At 48.8% G+C, this 24,722-nt stretch overlaps 1 protein-coding gene across 2 annotated transcripts in view; it reads left to right on the top strand.

The window, feature by feature from the left end:
* The window catches only part of LOC137524050 (syntaxin-binding protein 4-like), a 265,426-nt gene that overhangs the window by 68,456 nt on the left and 172,248 nt on the right, over window positions 1–24,722 (top strand). For both annotated transcript variants that reach the window (XM_068243473.1, XM_068243474.1), the window contains exons 3-6: window positions 1,440–1,535; window positions 10,632–10,701; window positions 11,551–11,625; window positions 24,126–24,208. In XM_068243473.1, the coding sequence (XP_068099574.1) occupies window positions 1,440–1,535; window positions 10,632–10,701; window positions 11,551–11,625; window positions 24,126–24,208 (324 nt within the window). The remainder of the gene's footprint in view (window positions 1–1,439; window positions 1,536–10,631; window positions 10,702–11,550; window positions 11,626–24,125; window positions 24,209–24,722) is intronic.

The following is a 24,722-nucleotide window of genomic DNA, read 5'->3' as shown; positions in this document are numbered from 1 at the left end:
TTGTAGGAATATGGAGAAAATATTAATTTGAGGTTGTTACAGGGAGGTTACTTGACATGCTTGTGAATATCTGTGTGTGGAAGTAGTTAGGAATCTTTGTGAAGCCAGTACAGCTTCTAGAGGTGTAGCAGCCCTGGTGTTTTGGAGCCTATCAGGCTGATAGAGGTCTGCCTAAATGAGTTTTGTCAACGTTAAAGACGGATGTGATGTTAATCAGCAGGGAGCTAGGACAAGTGTTAGTTACACTTGGGAACGGCACTCTTTTGACGTGACTCTAAAATCTAAGCTGATTAATTCTGTATCGGAAACGTTAAACTCTTTGTGTGAATGAGAGAACATTGTGATTCTGTAATTGTAATATGATTGTATGGTTATGATGCATTCGATATGACAAATATGGAAGACCTCACAGGGGGCCACATCAAAGATTTTCTGGGGGTCTCATTTTTGTACTCAGAGCAGATTTTACCCCTCAACAACCACAAAAGAATGTTTTGTGCAGGCATGGTCGGAAGAGCCAATTTCCGATTCCGCGGTAATTCCGCATCTTGCCACTACCGAAATTCCGCTTCCGCTACATTCCGGTGGAATTCCGCTACATTCCGCGGAATTCCGCGGTATTCCGCCACGTGCACTTTCCGTATTTTTAAACGGACTTCCGTAATTTTTAAACGGATTTCCGTAAATTTAGGAGGAAACACTCAATCGCTCATTTGAAATATCTATTGTTAATAAAGTTGATTTGTATTTTGTAAATTTGGATAAAAAAAATGTTGAAACCGTTATTTTAGCGCAGTAACTCTCCGCTGATTATGATTGGTCAACTCATTCCGCATCTCCTGATTGGTCAATTCATTCCGATTCCGATTTTGCCGGAATTCCGAATTCCGGATTGCAAATTCCGAATTCCGGATTGCAAATTCCGAATTCCGCGGAACCATGCGGAAACCCCAATTCCGGCGGAATTTCGGAATTTTAGCTTCCGCGGAATTCGGAAGCCCATGCCTGGTTTTGTGCAGCATAAATCGAATAAGTAGAGAAAGTTTTAGTGTGTTTATCATTCAATGTCCATTCTGGAGACATGTCCTGCCCAGCTTATCCTCACAGCTTTCATAAAACTGACTCCACCCCCTTATTGTTCTGTGCCCACCCATCTTATCCTCACAGCTTTCATAAAACTGACTCCACCCCCTTATTGTTCTGTGCCCCGCCCAGCTTATCCTCACAGCTTTCATAAAACTGACTCCACCCCCTTATTGTTCTGTGCCCCGCCCAGCTTATCCTCACAGCCATCATAAAACTGACTCCACCCCCTTTTTGTTCTGTGTGGTTTCCTCACAATAATGACTCAATAAATCCGTACCATGCTATCCTGGCATGCACACACGGTTCTTTATACTGTAAATATAATGATAGTAATTCCTAATATTGCTTTACAGGAATAAAAGTGATCGGGGGGTCCCGGGAGTTCAGCAGAGAGGAATGTGGAGTCTATGTGAAAAGGGTCCTCCCTGGAGGAGTGGCCTATTCTGATGGTAAGTCCTGTTATGTTCGAGCTCTTCTGTATGTTCCGTATCACTTTCTGGCCTATATCTCACCAGTAATACCTTGGTGTACCTGCTGGTGGCACTGTGCAGCTAGTCTGTGGTACTTCCACTGCATACCAGCAGGTGGCATTCTTTATCACCATCTGGACTATATCTCACCAGTAATACCTTGGTTTACCTGCTGGTGGCACTGTGCACCTAGTCTGTGGTCTGCACACCAGCAGGCGGCTTTCTGTATCACTGTCTGTACTGTATCTCACCAGTAATACCTTGGTGTACCTGCTGGTGGCACTGTGCAGCTAGTCAGAATCAGAATCAAATTTATTTCGCCAAGTAAGTTTGCACCTACAAGGAATTTGTCTTGGCAGTTGCTTAACAAACACCAACAAAAACAATACAAGGACAGACAGTGTGAATATTACAAGTTAAGGACATTATAAGTATAGTGGCAGTAAGCAATGTGAGAATTGTTCATGTTTAGTTCTGTGCTGATTACTTTCAGTCCTAGCAGCTCTAACGTGGTTCAGCATTAAGTATGGCTACCGCTTGAGGAAAAAAGCTGTTCCTGTGTCTGGAGGTTTTGGTAGCGATTGACCGGAATCTTACTCCTGAAGGCATGTGCTGGAAGATGGAGTGAGCTGGGTGAGAGGGGTCGGAGGCTATTTTGGTTGCTCTCTTTCTGCACCTGCTAGGGTAAAGATCCTGCAGGGTAGGTGAGCTACAGCCAATTATCCTTTCCGCTGTTCGGATGATGCGCTGCAGCCTCCCCTTTTCTAATGCTGAGCAGGAGCTGAACCATACAGTCATAGATGATGTTATGGTGGATTCGATGATTGCAGTGTAGAACTGCACCATTAGATTTTGAGGTAGGCCAAACTTTTTCAGCTGCCGTAGATGGTACATCCTCTGCTGCGCTTTCTTGATGATAGTGGCAGTGTTGTTGTCCCATTTTAGGTTGTTTGAGATTGTGGACCCAAGAAACTTGAATGACTCTACTTGGGTTATTGTGGATCCATTTATGGTTAAGGGGAGGTGCTGGGGGGGAGATCTCCTAAAGTCTATTATCATCTCCATTGTTTTGAGAACATTTAGTTCCAAGTTGTTGCTGCTGCACCAGGAGGAAAGCTGTTCCACCACATGCCTGTATGCAGACTCGTCCCCGTTTTGAATGAGACCAACAACTGTTGTGTCGTCTGCAAACTTCAGAACCTTAACAGATGGATCTGTGGAGATGCAGTCATTGGTGTAAAGTGAGTACAGCAGTGGGGAAAGCACACAGCCCTGGGGTGCACCAGTACTGACTGTCAGAGAGCTTGATGTGAGTTTACGAAGTCTAACACGCTGTCTTCTGTCGGTTAAGAAGTCGGTTATCCATTTGCAGATGGATTCAGGTATGTGTAGCTGGGAGAGCTTGCTGTGTAGCAGAGATGGCATTATGGTATTAAATGCAGAGCTGTAATCTATAAATAAAATCCTGGTGTAGGTTCCTGGGGTGTCTAGACGCTGTAGTACATAATGCATACACATGTTCATGGCATCATCTGCGGATCTGCGGATCTATTAGGCCTGTAGGCAAATTGCAGAGAGTCCAGCAAGGGATCAGGATCAGATAAGCCATTATCAGTTTTTCGAATGCTTTCATGACCAGTGATGTCAGGGCAACAGGCCTGTAATTGTTTAAACATGTAGGTTTTGTTTTTTTTGGAATTAGTACAATAGTTGAGCTTTTAAAACAAGCCGGAACAATTGAGAGTTCGAGAGATGCTTTGAATATGTCTGTGAATACAGGAGCTAATTGATCGGCACAGAGTTTCAGGCATTTCGCAGACACAGTGTCTGGCCCCATTGCTTTCCTAGTGTTTTGTCTTTTGAAGAGTCTGTTTACTTCTGATTGGCATATTGTTAGAGCATGCACATCTGGGGACAGGTCAGCAGATTGTGTCTGGCCTCCTGTGTTGTGTAGATGCTGAGGCACTGCAGGGGGTGGAGACGTTGGCTGGCAGGAAGAGTGTTCAGTTTGCCTGCTGCAGAGATGGAAATTATGCGAACTGACTTGGTGTGTTTGGCTTTTGTTGCTAGTGTCAAACCTGCAATAAAATGTATTCAGTTCATTTGCAAGCTGCAGGTTATGTAGTGAGGGGGTAGATTTATTCTTCCTGTAGTTTGCAATTTCATGCAGAGATTTCCATATTGTGGATGAGTCGGCGTTTGAACATTGTTTCTCAAGTTTTTGAGAATAATCTTTTTTTGCGTCAGTAATGGCTCTCTGCAGTTTGTATTTCGCAGCTTTGTAGAGGACTTTATCGCCTGTACGATATGCCCTTTCTTTATCGAGGCGCAGCTTCCTAAGATGTGATGTAAACCAGGGTTTATCGTTATTGTACCTGATGCACTTTTTTGTGGGGATGCAGGACTCTTCACAAAAGGTAATATATGATGTCACAGCGTCAGTGTATTCATTTAGGTCACTGGAGGATTCTTTAAATATATTCCAGTCAGTTAAATCAAAGCAGCTCTGTAGTTTTTCTACAGCTTCACTCGTCCATTTCTTAACTGTGGTCACTACAGGTTTGGCAGTTTTTAGTCTTTGGATGTAGGTTGGGATAAGCTGTATAACAGCATGATCAGAGTTCCCCAGAGCTGCCCTGCTGACAGAGTGATACGAGTCCTTAGTCGTAGTGTAACAGTGATCGAGTGTCTTACCTTCTCTAGTTGCGCTTGTGACATGTTGCCTGTATTTGGGGAGTTCTTTGGAAAGATTAGCACTGTTGAAATCCCCTAGTATGATAAAAAAAGAATCGGGGTACTCCCTTTCTACCTCTGTGATCTGACCTGCAAGTTCCTGGAGCGCAGGCTGCATACATGTTTGTGGAGGGATGTACACAGCAACCAAAATAAATGAAGAGATCTCACGGGGTGAGTAGAAGGGTCTGCAGTTTATGAAGAGTGTTTCCAGCCCAGCCGAGCATGTCCTCTTAATAACTGTAACATCCGTGCACCACCTATCATTAATATAGAAGCAGAGTCCTCCACCTTTGGTTTTGCCAGAAGTAAGTGGGTCCCGGTCAGATCTGTAGAGTGTAAATCCATTAATCGGCAGAGCATTGTCTGGAATAAGCTCAGATAGCGAAGTCTCTGTGAAGCAAATAGCCGCAGAGAGATGAAAGTCCTTCTTTGTTCTGATCAGTAGTTGAAGCTCATCTAGTTTGTTGCATATGGACCTGACATTAGAGAGTATGATTCCAGGTAGTGGAGAGCGCAGTCCTCTGCATGGAAAGCGAGTCTGGATCCCGGAGCGCTTGCCTCTTCTTCTAAGCCTCACTGCCTGGTTCAGCACTGTAGCTCCACTGGTCAGAATCCCCAGAAGATCAAGAGTAGATGAAATATCCAGGGGTAGATTATATTTAGCTAAGTTCCGAATGCTCAGTAGCTGGTCACTGGTGAAGGTTATCCGGGTTGGGCTGCACGAGGCAATGTTGAAAAATAAAAATACATAAAACAAACATAAAAAGACAGAGCAAGCTGCCGAGGCTGCCATCCTCCAGGCGCCTCCTCCTAGTTCCTGTCTGTGGTACTTCCACTGCACACCAGCAGGTGGCATTCTACATCACTGTCTAGACTATATCACATTAATAATACCTTGGTTTATTTGCTGGTGGCACTGTGCAGCTAGTCTGTGGTATTTCCGCTGCACACCAGCAGCAGGTAGCATTCTGTATCACTGTCTGGACTGTATCACACCAGCAATACCTTAATTTGCCTGCTGGTGGCACTGTGCAGCTAGTCTGTGGTACTTCCACTACTCACCAGCAGATGTCTCTCCTGCCAATATATTTGTTATGCTATCACCTGTTGCAATTAGCACTGAAGGACTCCACCCACCCCAGAACTATGCCAGAACTAAACCTTGACGGAGCAGTGCTTTTCAGCGCTGCTAGATTTGGGCGCAGCCGGCGCCTCCATAGACTTCAATAGGAATCATTCCTATTGCAGCGCTCAGTAAGTAACGTTGGCTCCGTCAGAAGACGGAGCCAAGGTTGCTTAAAAACATAATAATTCGGCCTCCAGGAATCGCTGAAAGCCGAAATTATTTCATTCCCCCACTATCCATGGCGGCCTGGAGGGGGAATAGTATTTAAATCAGCCCGGACTTGTGCAGAAGCAGGATCAGCCATATACCGCTGTATCCTGCGCCCAAGTCTACCGGCGCCGATTTCAAATGTACTCAAACCTTGATGCTCAGCTGTTTTGCTGTCTTCTGTATCCTGATCTATTGGCTATTGTACCATATTATTATTAATATTAGTAGTAGTAGTAGTATAATTAGTATTAGTATTATAAGTAATTCTATGGGCTTGATTCACAAAGCGGTGCTAACCTACTTAGCACGCCTAAAGACTTTTGGGTGTGATAAGCATTGCACTAAGTAGGTTAGCACCATTTTGAGGATTAAACTCGCAAAGTCCGGTGCGCGTGGAAAGTCGCATAGGGTTTAATGGGCGCAGCACACGCACCGCGCTGCACGGTTGCGCGTGCAAAACTTTGGACGCGGGACTTTGTGCGCAAATTTATTTTATCACGCCTAAACTGAGTTTACAGCAGTGTGGGAATAGGGATGCTTCCCTGAGGTGCGAGCAGGCAATTCCTATAGGTATCAGGCAGCTCTAGGATCCACAAGAAAGGACTGAAAAACAACAAAAAAGAGAGACTAGACAGTGTAGAAAGTCACTGTCCTATGCAGGACAGGTCTCACCTGGATAATATTGGCTGTCAGCGATGTCCAGCCAATATAAGCGTGTGTCCCCTGTAAGGCAGCCGGGAACCAGGCTCTCCGAGTGGACTTCCAAGGTAGAGGGTCCGCAGTAGGTGATTGGTGAAGGTCCCAGCCGGTGGTATGGTCAGCAGGTGTATATTACAGAAAGCCAGCTCTCCCGTGTGGTGAGACAGTGAGAGAGCGGGTCTGTCCTGGACATACACAGCACTGCCGCTCGCTCCAGCCGGGAGGAACCAAGTGTCTAACCGTTGCTGGGCAGTACAATGGCTTTCAATGGAGAAACTTGCGCGAGGCTATGAGAATGTTTAGGGGGGTTTATTAGCATTGGAGATGACGCGTTTCACGGAAGAACACTCTCCGTTTCTTCAAATCAATAAAAAACCAATATGGCGTAGGTTACATTTATAAACATAGGAACATGGCATATGTCAAAAATTGGCCAATCGGCATGAAGTGGGATGGATTAATCGCAATAAACTTTAATAAATGGAACAAGGGGTGGGGAAGGGAAGTGCAAGGAGGAGGTGGGGAGAGATGATGCTGGGCAAAAAATGAATATGTATAATGGGCTGGTCCATGTAAATAAATGGACACTGCAAACTGAATCACTCTTATGGGTGGGGTTATGCTAATACTAAAACTATGACAAGAAAAGGAGGATGAAAGGTTCGATTTCCACCTTTTAAAACAAATGGAGGGGAAGAGGGAAGGGGGAAGAAAGAATGTGCAGACAAAGTGGGAAAGGGGGGAGAGTTTGACCAGGCAACTAAAAACAGTGAAAAAAACGGAGTTTAGGTGTGATAAAGGGCTTTTCACCAGCGTGGTAACAGTTAGCACCGCTTTGTGAATCAAGCCCTATATCTGCAGAAATAACCATTCCGTTCTGGCGTCAGTCCTGCTCGCCCGCTTTATGAATAAGCCCCTCAGAATTACCTCTTTCCCAGCTGAGCGCTGATGGGGAGGAGGATCCCCCTCTTCACCTGGTCACTCCAGGGTTGCCAACTTATCCCTTTAAGGTAACCTTAAGTCACAAATAAAAAAATGAGTTTTACTCACCTGGGGCTTCCCTCAGCCCCCTGCAGCTGTCCGGTGCCCTCGCCGTGTATCTCTGATCCTCCCGTCCCACCGCCGGCGACCACTTCCGGTTTCGCCATCAGGACCCGACAGGCTGGGAACGCGAGTGATTCTTCGCGTTCCCAGCCAAAATATCGCTCCTATGCGGCCGGATGGCTGCAATAGCAGCAATAGGGGGGTTATTTTGGCTGGGAACGCGAAGAATCACTCGCGTTCCCAGCCTGTCGGGTCCTGATGGCGAAACCGGAAGTGGTCGCCGGCGGTGGGACGGGAGGATCAGAGATACACGGCGAGGGCACCGGACAGCTGCAGGGGGCTGAGGGAAGCCCCAGGTGAGTAAAACTCATTTTTTTGTGTGACTTAAGTGCCTCTTTAAATACCGGCACATATGAATTATACATGCCTTGTGGCTAGTTAGATGCAGTTTAGGCACTGATTATGTGTGAGTAGCCCCAGAACCTGTATAACTTAGATGTGTCGGTATTTAAAGGTATGAGATGGCAACCCTGGGTCACTCGCACCTGACAAGTCACTCAGCAGCCGTCATGTCACCGCAGTAACAGACAGGCCAGCATCTGTGTGCGGAGGAATAGCAGGGTTACACCGTGATTGCGATTGGTGGCTCGGAATGTCACAATTCTCCCGCGATTGTGATTCCCGTTCAATAAAACGATAATTACATCGTAATCTCCCCCAAAATGCTGCATGCAGCAGACATTTGATTTATGCAAATCCCAAACACAGCAGTGAGAATGATCGCATAGAGATACATCTGCACAGCGCTTCTGCCGATCACCGGCGATCAGGAAAGCACTTAAAGTGAACCAGAGACGAAGCATCCTCATGTATTTTACCATATAGATCAGTGGGAACATTAGAGAAAACACCTAACCTGCTCTCTGTTTCATCCTTCACTGCTCAGTCTGCTTGTTATCAGCCCTGATAAAATCACCGACTGAGCATTCAGTCTGGCTTTGCTATAATGACTCAGCTATAATGATTCCTAAGCAGAGCCACAGGGGGGCAGGCTTGGGCTTGAAAAGACACCAGAGAAGACAGACTCAGCTATAATCTTTCCGTAGCAAAGCCAGACTGAATGCTAAGTGGGGGATTTTATCAGGGCTGATAACAAGCAGACTGAGTAGTGAGGATGAAACAGAGAGCAGGGTAGGTGTTTTCTCTAATGTTCCCACTGATATATATGGTAAAATACATGAGGGTGCTTCATCTTTCCCTTGAAACGCTCCCATTGACTAGCATTAAAATTGCGGCAAAATTGCCACAATCGCGATTTTTCAGAAAATCATGATTGTGGCTATTTTGCTGGGATTTTGACGCACTTTTAAAGCAAGTCAATTGGAGCGTTTAAACAAACAAAGAAACAAAAAGCTCTGAAAAGTGCTCTGCGGTGTCTCCAGCCTTAAAAGAGATATCAAACGGAAGAGACCAAGTGAAGAAGGGGATCCCTGTGCCCGCTGGCAGCTGAGGAGCTCTCTAGGACTGAAAATGGGCATTTCTGAGCATTTTATCTTCCTGACATAAGGTTTATTGAAGATTTTATTGTTAATGAATAACTACAGGGACAGCAGAGAGTGAGGCCTCATTCACACCTAAAAACGAAAATGCAATTGTTTTGAGTATTTGAGTGCTCCCCCCCTTCCCGGCGCTCCACTGTTAAAATCGCTTTTCTAAGCCTTTTTCTCGAGCATTTTTTTCATTCACTTCCTGACGCAAGTCACTCAGGAAGTGAACTCTTTGACCCAGAAAATATTAGATACAATGTATTTATTCTTTAAAACAGGAACGCAATAGCTGCCCAAACCAATCTTTGAACGTTTAGCGCTCTTCCTATACCTTTCATTGAGGCGGAATCGCCTCAAAAATGGTACAGGCACTGATTTGCCGAGCACAAAGCGGGCGCAACTCACTGATATGAACCTTCTCATAGAAGGTTCATTGCACAAGCGTTTTGTGGGCGATTTTGAAAATCGCCTGCACTTGAAAAAAGGGCAAAAACGCCCCTAGTGTGATAGGCCCCATTCAGATTGCAGAACGCGGACTGCAACGCATGCGGACTGCAACGCGTACGAACGCACGCCATCCGCGTTCATATGCGTTGCGTGGCTGATCCTATCACTGAAAAGTGAATGGGACAGCCGGGCGTTTTTACAAAAAATGTGTGCAGCATGCGTTCCCGGACCGCACAGGTCCGGAACGCATGCAGTGTGAACATCAGACATTGCACTCTATGCAATGTCTGATGTCGTGCGTGTCGGCCACCTGCACGCGTTTCCAAAACGCGGCTGGAAACGCGTGCAGTGTGAACGGGGCCTTGTTGGCCACACACCACACAATTAAAAGATCTAATTTTACTCCAATTCAATAAATACGATCGGTTGTACTGAAAAATCTAAAACATTTTTTTTTATTTATTAATTTGTGAAATCGAATCAATCAAATTTACGATAAAATATCCTGTTTTTGTTCAATAAAATACGATCAGGAGAGGTGAATTTTTTATGATCAATTTATATGAAAATTGTATGGTGTTTGGTAGATTGACAATTTCTTGATGTACAAACCCGAGCAATTTTTCCTCTGTTTTCAATCGTTTTTATCATAATTGGGGAAAAATTGAACACACGTGTGTGTGGTACATTGGTCAGATTTTTCAAATGGTGCAATCAGTCAGAAAAATGGATTGCAATTCTTGAACTGAAAAGATATGTAAAACCTTGGGCCTGTTCATACTTGCTGCGTTTGTAGAACGCGTATAAATTCAAAGAAACGCAAGTTGAAAAACGCATGCGTTTTTCTTGCGTTTGAATGCGTTTTCTATTGCGTTTTGCACAAACACGTGACCCAGGGGAAAAAAAAGAATTATGGGAACCGCAGAGGAAAACGGACGCTAAAAACGCAATAGTACGCGTTTTTGATACGCGTCCATAGACTTTCATTGCGTCCGTTTCTATGCGTATCGCACAGAACTGCGTGCAGCAATGCGGATGAGAAACGTATGCGTCTCATACGCATACATGTGAACTAGCCCATTCAAAAGCATTAGGAGCCGTTTCTATGCGTTTTTTGTTCCAGTACGCGTTCCCTGAAAACGGCTAGGAACGCATATAGTGTGAACAGGCCCTTACACTGATCTCTATATACTGTTGTCCTTAATATCAGCATGATTATTATCGTGTCTTGGTGTAATAATTATAATTCATGTCTCCTGTGATCAGGGCGGCTGCAGCCTGGCGATCAGATCCTGGAGGTGAATGGGGAGAGCTTGCTGGGCGTGTCCAATGAGCGGTAAGAGGCGGGGCTATGCAGAATATTTGTATTTTTTGTTTGATTTGGGTTTGGGTATGTCTATGGGTGTTGGCCAGAGATGGATTAAAGGACACCCGAGGCGAAACTAATCAAATGAAATAAACAATTGTATCTATCTTCCTTCTTCTAAAAATGACTTTTTAAGACATTCCACAGCTTTATTTTATATTTATATCTACTGTTTAATTTTTAACTGTTTTATTGTTTTTGCTCAATGACACATTCATTGAAGTATGCCAGAGCTAAAATCTATGAACTATTGACCTTCTTTATCTCTTTCCTGCTCTCAGAAGCCATTTTCTGCTCGGAAAGTGTTTTATAGTTGGACTTTCTTATCAGTGAGGGTCACACTGTAGTCACTTCCTGTCTGAGTCAGGACTGAGTCAGCCACTTACATACCTGATATGTAACTCTTTCAGACAGAGGAAGAAAAAAAGGAGCACAGCATAGTTATTAGTGTGCTAGGCACTGTACATACACATGTCTATCTCATTATGTCACATGTCACTTCGGGTAGCCTTTAAGATATAATCAGGCTCCAGGCAAGGTAGCAGATTTGGGCCCTCTTGTGGTCCTTTTGGTAAGCTGAAGTGGAGAGAGGCCAGAAAAGGTGGCAGGTGTGCCCCTTGACACCCACGAGGCCCCAGGCACCTGCCTAGGTTGCCTGGCGGATAATCCTGCTCTGCTGTTGATGACCTCCCTTGTGACAGTAATGTGGAGGCCGCTATACTTACCTTCCACTTACAGGCCAGTTTGCTTGCTGAGATGCTGATCCTCTGGCTATCATCGTTTTCTCTGTCTCTGATGATGTTGTGTGTCTCTCCGCAGAGCTGTAGACATCCTGCGCGCTGCATCAGCCACCAGCTACATGCGACTTATCATCACCCGGGACGAGGAAGCCAGGTGAATAAACTTTATTCATCATTATTAGCCCCTCCCACATTTATACTGCATGTCTGAGTGTTCTGTATATGATATGGTATATGATAGAGCAGCCTTTCTCAACCTCTCTACCCTGGAGGAACCCTGCAAATAGCTTTTGGAGCTCAAGGAACCCCTGCAAACTATTTTTTGATCTCGAGGAACCCCTGCATTGATTTTGCAGGAGGCGTGGTCTTCAAAAGTATGTGTGGCTGTTTATTTCACTCCCCCCATTACACTGCCACTCATTATACTACCTCCTAAGCCCCTAATTTAGTGCTTCTTGTTACAGTACCACCTATTATAGTGTGCTCTATAATACTTCCCCCATGATGGGGTAAAATGCCACGGAACCCCTGCAGAGTACTCAGGGAACCCTGGCTGAGAAAGCCTGTGATAGAGAGATGAATATTCAGAGGACTTTTGACATAATATTACTAACAAAAGCCTAGCGTAGCTCCACCCCTTCTCCACCCCAAACCGCCTTCATTTCCGAGCATAAATACGCCACTGGAAGGAAAGATATTTGGCCAATGGAAGCCAATGGCTGCTGACTAGTTGGTTGCTCCCCCTTTAATTAACAATCAGCTCTGATTTGCTGAATGTAATTCCTGCTCAGGTCAGTAGAGATTTTTTTTTAATGTTAGACAGGGCCGGCCTTAGCACTAGGCAAACTAGGTATCAAGGTGCCAGTGTGCTGAGGGGCAGCTGACAGATTTACAAACCTGCTCTAACTATACTGGACTGGAGCCAGGATAGGCATCTAGCCCTCCCATCCAGCTCTCTATGCTCTGGGGGTGATGATGTCAGCACCACAGTGGTGGGCGTGGGCACACTGAGCAGGGGACGGGGTGGAGAGAGGCTGGCCGGGGAACAAGGGAGTGGGGGTGGTGGGCGAACCCATATTGACATCAGGATTTGCGGGTGCCATAGAGGGCGGAGTTTAGGACACCAGAACTTCGGCTCCCAGGGTAGAATTCCAGCTCAGATGCAGAATGTTTTACCCGCCATCACTACTCCTCTCTCCCAACCAATAGGAGAAGGCTCAGGAGTTTGGCTTAGTTTCCAGCCAATCAGGGAAGGCTCAGGAGTTTGGCTTAGTTTCCAGCCAATAGGGGAATGCTCAGGAGTTTGGCTCAGTTTCCGACCAATCAGGGAAGGCTCAGGAATTTGGCTCAGTTTCCGGCCAATAGGAAAAGGCTCAGGAGTTTGGCTCAGTTTCCAGCCAATAGGGGAATGCTCAGGAGTTTGGCTCAATTTCCGACCAATCAGGGAAGGCTAAGGAGTTTGGCTCAGTTTCCGGCCAATAGGAGAAGGCTCAGGAGTTTGGCTTAGTTTCCAGCCAATAGGGGAATGCTCAGGAGTTTGGCTTGGTTTCTGGCCAATAGGGGAAGGCTCAGGAGTTTGGCTCAGTTTCTGACCAATCAGGGAAGGTTCAGGAGTTTGATTTGGTTGCTGACCAATAGCAGAAGGCTCAGGAGTCTGGCTCGGGTTCTGGCCAATAGCAGAAGGCTCAGGAGTTTGGCTTCATTTTCGACCAATAGGGGAAGGCTCAGGAGTTTGGCTTGGTTTCCGGCCAAAAGGAGAAGGCTCAGGAGTTTGGCTCAATTTCCGGCCAATAGGGGAAGGCTCAGGAGTTTGACTTCTCTCTCTTGGTGCTGAACACAACTGCCCAGCCTCGGATGTCAGGACTGTCTGTCTTGTGATGTCTTCCTCGCGGCGTCTCTCTCGTGGTGTCTCCCTTGTGGCGTCTCTCGTGGTGTCTTTCGTGGTGTCTCCCTCGTGGCGTCTCTCGTGGTGTCTCTCTCGTGGTGTCTCCCTCGTGGCGTCTCTCGTGGTGTCTTTCGTGGTGTCTCCCTCGTGGCGTCTCTCGTGGCGTCTCTCTCGTGGTTTCTTTCTCGTGGCCTCTCTCTTGCGTCTCTCTCTTGGCGCTGAATACAGCCGCCCCGCCTCGGCTGTGGGTGGGAAGGGAACATCTGTTTGCCTCCTTAGTGGGGTCATAACGGGGTCTCGGATTTGTGGACTTTCTAGAAAACTTGACTATAATTCTGGTCTCAGCTGATCTTGTGTGAAATCTCCTCCTCACTAATCTTCATTTAGCTGCCATCTGCCTCAATTGGCACCGCTTATCATCTGAGAACCAATTACATTCTGATCGCCGTGGCCTGGCAGTGCAGCAAGAACGCATTCGCAGCTCAGGGCCTCATATCTCCCCTCCTACACGTCTCTCTCTCCCGAGATATCTCAGCCTATGCAGCAAGAACACATTCGCAGCTCAGGGCCTCATACCTCCCCTCCTACACGTCTCTCTCTCCCGAGATATCTCAGCCTATGCAGCAAGAACACATTTGCAGCTCAGGGCCTCATACCTCCCCTCCTACACGTCTCTCTCTCCCGAGATATCTCAGCCTATGCAGCAAGAACGCATTCGCAGCTCAGGGCCTCATACCTCCCCTCCTACATGTCTCTCTCTCTCCCGAGATATCTCAGCCTATGCAGCAAGAACGCATTCGCAGCTCAGGGCCTCATACCTCCCCTCCTACACTTCTCCCTCTCCCGAGATATCTCAGCCTATGCAGCAAGAACGCATTCGCAGCTCAGGGCCTCATATCTCCCCTCCTACACGTCTCTCTCTCCCGAGATATCTCAGCCTATGCAGCAAGAACACATTCGCAGCTCAGGGCCTCATACCTCCCCTCCTACACGTCTCCCTCTCTCCCGAGATATCTCAGCCTATGCAGCAAGAACGCATTCGCAGCTCAGGGCCTCATACCTCCCCTCCTACACGTCTCCCTCTCTCTCCCGAGATATCTCAGCCTATGCAGCAAGAACACATTCGCAGCTCAGGGCCTCATACCTCCCCTCCTACACGTCTCCCTCTCTCCCGAGATATCTCTGCCTATGCAGCAAGAATGCATTCGCAGCTCAGGGCCTCATACCTCCCCTCCTACACGTCTCTCTCTCTCCCGAGATATCTCAGCCTATGCAGCAAGAACACATTCGCAGCTCAGGGCCTCATACCTCCCCTCCTACACGTCTCCCTCTCCCGAGATATCTCAGCCTATGCAGCAAGAACACATTCGCAGCTCAGGGCCTCATACCTCCCCTCCTACCCTTCTCTCTCTCCCGAGATATCTCAGCCTATGCAGCAAGAACACATTCGCAGCTCAGGGCCTCATACCTCCCCTCCTACACGTCTCTCTCTCTCCCGAGATATCTCAGCCTATGCAGCAAGAACACATTCGCAGCTCAGGGCCTCATACCTTCCCTCCTACACGTCTCCCTCTCCCGAGATATCTCAGCCTATGCAGCAAGAGCACATTCGCAGCTCAGGGCCTCATACCTCCCCTCCTACACGTCTCTCTCTCCCGAGATATCGCAGCCTATGCAGCAAGAATGCATTCGCAGCTCAGGGCCTCATACCTCCCCTCCTACACGTCTCTCTCTCCCGAGACATCTCATTCGCAGCTCAGGGCCTCATACCTTCCCTCCTACACGTCTCCCTCTCCCGAGATATCTCAGCCTATGCAGCAAGAGCACATTCGCAGCTCAGGGCCTCATACCTTCCCTCCTACACGTCTCCCTCTCCCGAGATATCTCAGCCTATGCAGCAAGAACACATTCGCAGCTCAGGGCCTCATACCTCCCCTCCTACACGTCTCCCTCTCTCTCCCGAGATATCTCTGCCTATGCAGCAAGAACACATTCGCAGCTCAGGGCCTCATACCTCCCCTCCTACACGTCTCTCTCTCCCGAGATATCTCAGCCTATGCAGCAAGAATGCATTCGCAGCTCAGGGCCTCATACCTTCCCTCCTACACTTCTCTCTCTCCCGAGATATCTCAGCCTATGCAGCAAGAACGCATTCGCAGCTCAGGGCCTCATACCTCCCCTCCTACACGTCTCCCTCTCCCGAGATATCTCAGCCTATGCAGCAACAGCACATTCGCAGCTCAGGGCCTCATACCTCCCCTCCTACACGTCTCTCTCTGCCGAGACATCTCAGCCTATGCAGCAAGAACACATTCGCAGCTCAGGGCCTCATACCTTCCCTCCTACACGTCTCCCTCTCCCGAGATATCTCAGCCTATGCAGCAACAGCACATGCGCAGCTCAGGGCCTCATACCTCCCCTCCTACACGTCTCTCTCTCTCCCGAGATATCTCAGCCTATGCAGCAAGAACGCATTCGCAGCTCAGGGCCTCATACCTCCCCTCCTACACGTCTCTCTCTGCCGAGACATCTCAGCCTATGCAGCAAGAACACATTCGCAGCTCAGGGCCTCATACCTCCCCTCCTACACTTCTCCCTCTCCCGAGATATCTCAGCCTATGCAGCAAGAACACATTCGCAGCTCAGGGCCTCATACCTCCCCTCCTACACGTCTCTCTCTCCCGAGATATCTCAGCCTATGCAGCAAGAACACATTCGCAGCTCAGGGCCTCATACCTCCCCTCCTACACGTCTCTCTCTCCCGAGATATCTCAGCCTATGCAGCAAGAACACATTCGCAGCTCAGGGCCTCATACCTCCCCTCCTACACGTCTCCCTCTCCCGAGATATCTCAGCCTATGCAGCAAGAACACATTCGCAGCTCAGGGCCTCATACCTCCCCTCCTACACGTCTCTCTCTGCCGAGATATCTCAGCCTATGCAGTAAGAACGCATTCGCAGCTCAGGGCCTCATATCTCCCCTCCTACACGTCTCTCTCTGCCGAGATATCTCAGCCTTTGCAGCAAGAACGCATTCGCAGCTCAGGGCCTCATACCTCCCCTCCTACACTTCTCTCTCTCCCGAGATATCTCAGCCTATGCAGCAAGAGCGCATTCGCAGCTCAGGGCCTTATATCTCCCCTCCTACACGTCTCTCTCTCCCGAGATATCTCAGCCTTGTGTCTTGCAAGAATGCATTCGCAGCTCAGGGCCTCATACCTCCCCCCCTACACTTCTCTCTCTCCCGAGATATCTCAGCCTATGCAGCAAGAACGCATTCGCAGCTCAGGGCCTCATATCTCCCCTCCTACACTTCTCTCTCTCCCGAGATATCTCAGCCTATGCAGCAAGAACGCATTCGCAGCTCAGGGCCTCATACCTCCCCTCCTACACGTCTCTCTCTCCTGAGATATCTCAGCCTATGCAGCAAGAATGCATTCGCAGCTCAGGGCCTCATACCTCCCCTCCTACACTTCTCTCTCTGCTGAGATATCTCAGCCTATGCAGCAAGAACGCATTCGCAGCTCAGGGCCTCATACCTCCCCTCCTACACTTCTCTCTCTCCCGAGATATCTCATCCTATGCAGCAAGAACGCATTCGCAGCTCAGGGCCTCATATCTCCCCTCCTACACGTCTCTCTCTCCCGAGGCATCTCAGCCTATGCAGCAAGAACGCATTCGCAGCTCAGGGCCTCATATCTCCCCTCCTACACGTCTCCCTCTCCCGAGATATCTCAGCCTATGCAGCAAGAACACATTCGCAGCTCAGGGCCTCATACCTCCCCTCCTACACTTCTCTCTCTGCCGAGATATCTCAGCCTATGCAGCAAGAGCACATTCGCAGCTCAGGGCCTCATACCTCCCCTCCTACACGTCTCTCTCTCCCGAGATATCTCAGCCTATGCAGCAAGAACGCATTCGCAGCTCAGGGCCTCATACCTCCCCTCCTACATGTCTCTCTCTCTCCCGAGATATCTCAGCCTATGCAGCAAGAACACATTCGCAGCTCAGGGCCTCATATCTCCCCTCCTACACGTCTCTCTCTCCCGAGATATCTCAGCCTATGCAGCAAGAACGCATTCGCAGCTCAGGGCCTCATACCTCCCCTCCTACACGTCTCCCTCTCCCGAGATATCTCAGCCTATGCAGCAAGAACGCATTCGCAGCTCAGGGCCTCATACCTCCCCTCCTACACGTCTCCCTCTCCCGAGATATCTCAGCCTATGCAGCAAGAACGCATTCGCAGCTCAGGGCCTCATACCTCCCCTCCTACACGTCTCCCTCTCCCGAGATATCTCAGCCTATGCAGCAAGAATGCATTCGCAGCTCAGGGCCTCATACCTCCCCTCCTACACGTCTCCCTCTCCCGAGATATCTCAGCCTATGCAGCAAGAACGCATTTGCAGCTCAGGGCCTCATATCTCCCCTCCTACCCTTCTCTCTCTGCTGAGATATCTCAGCCTATGCAGCAAGAACGCATTCGCAGCTCAGGGCCTCATACCTCCCCTCCTACACGTCTCTCTCTCCCGAGGCATCTCAGCCTATGCAGCAAGAACGCATTCGCAGCTCAGGGCCTCATACCTCCCCTCCTACACTTCTCTCTCTGCCGAGATATCTCAGCCTATGCAGCAAGAACGCATTCGCAGCTCAGGGCCTCATACCTCCCCTCCTACACTTCTCTCTCTGCCGAGATATCTCAGCCTATGCAGCAAGAACGCATTCGCAGCTCAGGGCCTCATACCTTCCCTCCTACACGTCTCTCTCTCTGCTGAGATATCTCAGCCTATGCAGCAAGAACGCATTCGCAGCTCAGGGCCTCATATCTCCCCTCCTACACGTCTCTCTCTCCCGAGATATCTCAGCCTATGCAGCAAGAACGCATTCGCAGCTCAGGGCCTCATATCTCCCCTCCTACACGTCTCTCTCTCCCGAGATATCTCAGCCTATGCAGCAAGAACGCATTCGCAGCTCAGGGCCTCATATCTCCCCTCCTACACTTCTCTCTCTCCCGAGATATCTCAGCCTATGCAGCAAGAACGCATTCGCAGCTCAGGGCCTCATATCTCCCCTCCTACCCTTCTCTCTCTGCTGAGATATCTCAGCCTATGCAGCAAGAACACATTTGCAGCTCAGGGCCTCATACCTCCCCTCCTACACGTCTCTCTCTCCCGAGATATCTCAGCCTATGCAGCAAGAACGCATTCGCAGCTCAGGGCCTCATACCTCCCCTCCTACCCTTCTCTCTCTGCTGAGATATCTCAGCCTATGCAGCAAGAGCACATTCGCAGCTCAGGGCCTCATATCTCCCCTCCTACACGTCTCCCTCTCCCGAGATATCTCAGCCTATGCAGCAAGAATGCATTCGCAGCTCAGGGCCTCATATCTCCCCTCCTACACGTCTCTCTCTCCCGAGATATCTCAGCCTATGCAGCAAGAACGCATTCGCAGCTCAGGGCCTCATATCTCCCCTCCTACACTTCTCTCTCTCCCGAGATATCTCAGCCTATGCAGCAAGAATGCATTCGCAGCTCAGGGTCTCATACCTCCCCTGCTACACGTCTCTCTCTGCTGAGATATCTCAGCCTATGCAGCAAGAACGCATTCGCAGCTCAGGGCCTCATACCTCCCCTCCTACACGTCTCTCTCTCCCGAGATATCTCAGCCTATGCAGCAAGAACACATTCGCAGCTCAGGGCCTCATACCTCCCCTCCTACACTTCTCCCTCTCCCGAGATATCTCAGCCTATGCAGCAAGAATGCATTCGCAGCTCAGGGCCTCATACCTTCCCTCCTACACTTCTCTCTCTCTCTGCCGAGATATCTCAGCCTATGCAGCAAGAACGCATTCGCAGCTCAGGGCCTCATACCTCCCCTCCTACACGTCTCCCTCTCCCGAGATATCTCAGCCTATGCAGCAAGAATGCATTCGCAGCTCAGGGCCTCATACCTCCCCTCCTACACGTCTCCCTCTCCCGAGATATCTCCGCCTATGCAGCAAGAACACATTCGCAGCTCAGGGCCTCATACCTCCCCTCCTACACTTCTCTCTCTCTGCCGAGATATCTCAGCCTATGCAGCAAGAACGCATTCGCAGCTCAGGGCCTCATATCTCCCCTCCTACACGTCTCCCTCTCCCGAGATATCTCAGCCTATGCAGCAAGAACGCATTCGCAGCTCAGGGCCTCATACCTCCCCTCCTACACGTCTCTCTCTCTCCCGAGATATCTCAGCCTATGCAGCAAGAACACATTCGCAGCTCAGGGCCTCATACCTCCCCTCCTACACGTCTCTCTCTCTCCCGAGATATCTCAGCCTATGCAGCAAGAACGCATTCGCAGCTCAGGGCCTCATACCTCCCCTCCTACACGTCTCTCTCTCCCGAGACATCTCATTCGCAGCTCAGGGCCTCATACCTCCCCTCCTACACGTCTCCCTCTCCCGAGATATCTCAGCCTATGCAGCAAGAACACATTCGCAGCTCAGGGCCTTATACCTCCCCTCCTACACGTCTCTCTCTCTCCCGAGATATCTCAGCCTATGCAGCAAGAACACATTCGCAGCTCAGGGCCTCATACCTTCCCTCCTACACGTCTCCCTCTCCCGAGATATCTCAGCCTATGCAGCAAGAACGCATTCGCAGCTCAGGGCCTCATACCTCCCCTCCTACACGTCTCTCTCTCTCCCGAGATATCTCAGCCTATGCAGCAAGAACGCATTCGCAGCTCAGGGCCTCATACCTCCCCTCCTACACTTCTCTCTCTCCCGAGACATCTCAGCCTATGCAGCAAGAACGCATTCGCAGCTCAGGGCCTCATACCTCCCCTCCTACACTTCTCTCTCTCCCGAGATATCTCAGCCTATGCAGCAAGAACACATTCGCAGCTCAGGGCCTCATACCTCCCCTCCTACACGTCTCTCTCTCCCGAGATATCTCAGCCTATGCAGCAAGAGCGCATTCGCAGCTCAGGGCCTCATACCTTCCCTCCTACACTTCTCTCTCTCCCGAGACATCTCAGCCTATGCAGCAAGAATGCATTCGCAGCTCAGGGTCTCATACCTCCCCTGCTACACGTCTCTCTCTGCTGAGATATCTCAGCCTATGCAGCAAGAACGCAATCGCAGCTCAGGGCCTCATACCTCCCCTCCTACACTTCTCTCTCTCCCGAGATATCTCAGCCTATGCAGCAAGAACGCATTCGCAGCTCAGGGCCTCATATCTCCCCTCCTACACGTCTCTCTCTCCCGAGATATCTCAGCCTATGCAGCAAGAACACATTCGCAGCTCAGGGCCTCATACCTCCCCTCCTACACTTCTCCCTCTCCCGAGATATCTCAGCCTATGCAGCAAGAGCACATTCGCAGCTCAGGGCCTCATACCTCCCCTCCTACACTTCTCCCTCTCCCGAGATATCTCAGCCTATGCAGCAAGAACGCATTCGCAGCTCAGGGCCTCATACCTCCCCTCCTACACTTCTCTCTCTCCCGAGATATCTCAGCCTATGCAGCAAGAACGCATTCGCAGCTCAGGGCCTCATACCTCCCCTCCTACACTTCTCTCTCTCCCGAGATATCTCAGCCTATGCAGCAAGAACGCATTCGCAGCTCAGGGCCTCATATCTCCACTCCTACCCTTCTCTCTCTGCTGAGATATCTCAGCCTATGCAGCAAGAGCACATTCGCAGCTCAGGGCCTCATACCTTCCCTCCTACACTTCTCTCTCTCCCGAGATATCTCAGCCTATGCAGCAAGAACGCATTCGCAGCTCAGGGCCTCATACCTCCCCTCCTACACTTCTCTCTCTCCCGAGATATCTCAGCCTATGCAGCAAGAACGCATTCGCAGCTCAGGGCCTCATACCTCCCCTCCTACACTTCTCCCTCTCCCGAGATATCTCAGCCTATGCAGCAAGAGCACATTCGCAGCTCAGGGCCTCATACCTTCCCTCCTACACTTCTCTCTCTCCCGAGATATCTCAGCCTATGCAGCAAGAACGCATTCGCAGCTCAGGGCCTCATACCTCCCCTCCTACACGTCTCCCTCTCCCGAGATATCGCAGCCTATGCAGCAAGAACGCATTCGCAGCTCAGGGCCTCATACCTTCCCTCCTACACGTCTCTCTCTCTCCCGAGATATCTCAGCCTATGCAGCAAGAACACATTCGCAGCTCAGGGCCTCATATCTCCCCTCCTACACGTCTCTCTCTCCCGAGATATCTCAGCCTCTGCAGCAAGAACGCATTCGCAGCTCAGGGCCTCATATCTCCCCTCCTACCCTTCTCTCTCTGCCTAGATATCTCAGCCTATGCAGCAAGAGCGCATTCGCAGCTCAGGGCCTCATATCTCCCCTCCTACACTTCTCTCTCTCCCGAGATATCTCAGCCTATGCAGCAAGAATGCATTCGCAGCTCAGGGTCTCATACCTCCCCTGCTACACGTCTCTCTCTGCTGAGATATCTCAGCCTATGCAGCAAGAACGCATTCGCAGCTCAGGGCCTCATACCTCCCCTCCTACACGTCTCCCTCTCCCGAGATATCTCCGCCTATGCAGCAAGAACGCATTCGCAGCTCAGGGCCTCATACCTCCCCTCCTACACGTCTCTCTCTCTGCCTAGATATCTCAGCCTATGCAGCAAGAACGCATTCGCAGCTCAGGGCCTCATACCTCCCCTCCTACACTTCTCTCTCTCCCGAGACATCTCAGCCTATGCAGCAAGAACACATTCGCAGCTCAGGGCCTCATACCTCCCCTGCTACACGTCTCTCTCTGCTGAGATATCTCAGCCTATGCAGCAAGAACGCATTCGCAGCTCAGGGCCTCATACCTCCCCTCCTACACGTCTCCCTCTCCCGAGATATCTCCGCCTATGCAGCAAGAACGCATTCGCAGCTCAGGGCCTCATACCTCCCCTCCTACACGTCTCTCTCTCTGCCTAGATATCTCAGCCTTGTGTCTTGCAAGAAATAGTCATCCCTGACATTTTTGCCTATGCTTTTTCGTCATTTGGGATCCGGCCAAATTACGATTTGGGATTTTTGTTTCCTGGTTTTTTTTTTTTTTGCGTTTTATGCAAATATTCTCATTCTAATTTTTTCACGCATGCTAATTAAGTTAATTTACATGAATTTGTATAAAATTAATTTTACATACGCATGTTAATTTTCACATTTGTTATGCAAAAATTAACATTTCCTTTGATTTGTATTGTATGCGATTTACATGCCTTTTTTTCAAACAAAAGGCGTACATGTAGGCTGGAGAGGGGGGGGGATTTCAGGGGGAGTGGTTTGCAAAAAATTTGGATGCAAATATTTGCACCACGCACGTAACATGCAATACCCCTGCCTTGCATTAGCTGTGCGGCGAACGCAGCAAACGTCAGCAAAGTCCGATCTGTAGTTCTGTCAGGTTTGGATTGAAAGTGGTATTTTCTTCAAAACTAAACGCATGGCTCTTTTGTATCACGTTTGTATCCAGTGCTTGCATGCAATAAGAATTCAGTTATAATATAACACATGCAGCAGGAATAAATGGCAATAATGTAATATAAAGACAGCACCCGTTGTAGCAGATCCCATAAGGTTCCTGGCTCCTCCCCTCCTTTTATATTGGCACGCCTCTCCCTGCCAGTCTGCCCCTCCCCCGAGGAGTCATGCAGTACTCGCAGGTTGTCAGTAAATGGTGTGGGGGCGGGTCCCAACAGCGGGGGCCACAGTCAGACTTCCCCCATCAGGATGGGTTGGGAGCTGAATCCAGTTTAGGATGTTCCCATCTATAAAGATGTCCCCCAATTGCAGCCTTACATTTCATATGGAGGGACTCTCTATTCCATGTCCAGTGGCCCCTTTAAGCAGCAGATGCCCTAGGCAGTGGCCATTGTGGCTTTGCAGAAATCCGGCCCTGAACAGTCAGAATGGCTGAGACTTTCAGGGAACAGGAGTGGGGTAAGGAGGGGGGGGGACAGATGTAAACTTGCTTGACAATCTGCAGACTATTAGTAACTAGTGCTTTAGTGTGTAAACAGAGCGCTGTGCCTTTAATAAACGTTGCAGAAATAGTGCAGCGTATTCCTGGCAGGTCTCAGAGTCGTTATCTCCAGGATGTCCTATAGGATAAAGTCTGCAGCGTCTGATCCGATCCACAGACCCCCCGGGGGTAATCCGCTCTGCCTGCTCGCAGATTGTCCGCTGACTGTGATGGAAATATAAATAACATCTGCTTAGCATGAATAATAAAGTCCTTCACCCTACACAGCCGCAATAATGTATAATACTAAAGGTGGACTGGCCACACACGATACAATAAAATGATCAGATTTTATGGCAATTCGATAAATATGATCAGATCTCCCTAAAAAAGTCGAAAGCTTTTTTTTTTCTTTTGACTGAAAAATCCGATCGGATTTGCAGTTTTTTTTCGATATTTATCGATCTGGAATGGTGGAAATGTTTCTTCAATTTTTCTAAAGATTGCATGGTGTGTGTTAGATTGTCAATTTATTAATATACACACCTTAGCGATTTTCTCAGAGTTTCCAATCATTTTTATCATAATTGGGGAAAAATTGAACCTAGGTGTGTGGTACATTGGTCAGATTTTTGAAATGTTACAATCAATCAGAAATATTGATTGCAATTCTTGAATTGAACAGATTTTTTTAAAAATTGTATGGTGTGTGGCCACCTTATAGTGAGCAATAATTGCACAGGACAGACACAGAGCAGATTAGATGTGAGGGTTTCTGTATGACTAATCCACCTGTAATATTTCAGGAAAGAATTCTCAGAATTGTTGGAGAAATGCAGCTCACACAGCGATGATGGCTCGTCCCGGAGTTCCCCCATAATGCACGGCAGTAAGTGTGACCCTGGCTGTTTATACATTATAGAACAATAGTGTGTGTTAGTTGTGGATAACGTGGGAGAGGGTTCCATGCTGGTATGGGGTTTTACCTCTGTCTAGTTCACTGTTAGGGTTTTACCTCTGTCTAGTTCACTGTATGGGGTTTTACCTCTGTCTAGTTCACTGTATGGGATTTTACCTCTGTCTAGTTCACTGTTAGGTCTTTCAGGCCTTTATCACTGTCTGGTGGATTGTGTACAATCTATTGCAACCTCCACACTTCCAATACGAATGTTATTCATTATGATAAGTGACGTGCGCTATCAGCACTAATACGTGCAGCCTTGTTGTGCGCTGAGATATACATATAAACAATCTCATAGCAAAACACTTTCCCAGAGATGGGAGACAGAGCCTCCGACAAGCACTGCTTACGTTTTAAAAACAAGTTTTAAGGGCTCTTTCACATCAGAGCTTGCGTTGGAGAACGCTCAAAGCATACGTTTTGTTGTATGCGTTTTAATGCG

This window comes from Hyperolius riggenbachi, chromosome 7 (assembly GCF_040937935.1).
Source record: "Hyperolius riggenbachi isolate aHypRig1 chromosome 7, aHypRig1.pri, whole genome shotgun sequence".
NCBI lineage: Eukaryota > Metazoa > Chordata > Amphibia > Anura > Hyperoliidae > Hyperolius > Hyperolius riggenbachi.
This window is presented reverse-complemented; position numbering and strand designations above follow the sequence as displayed.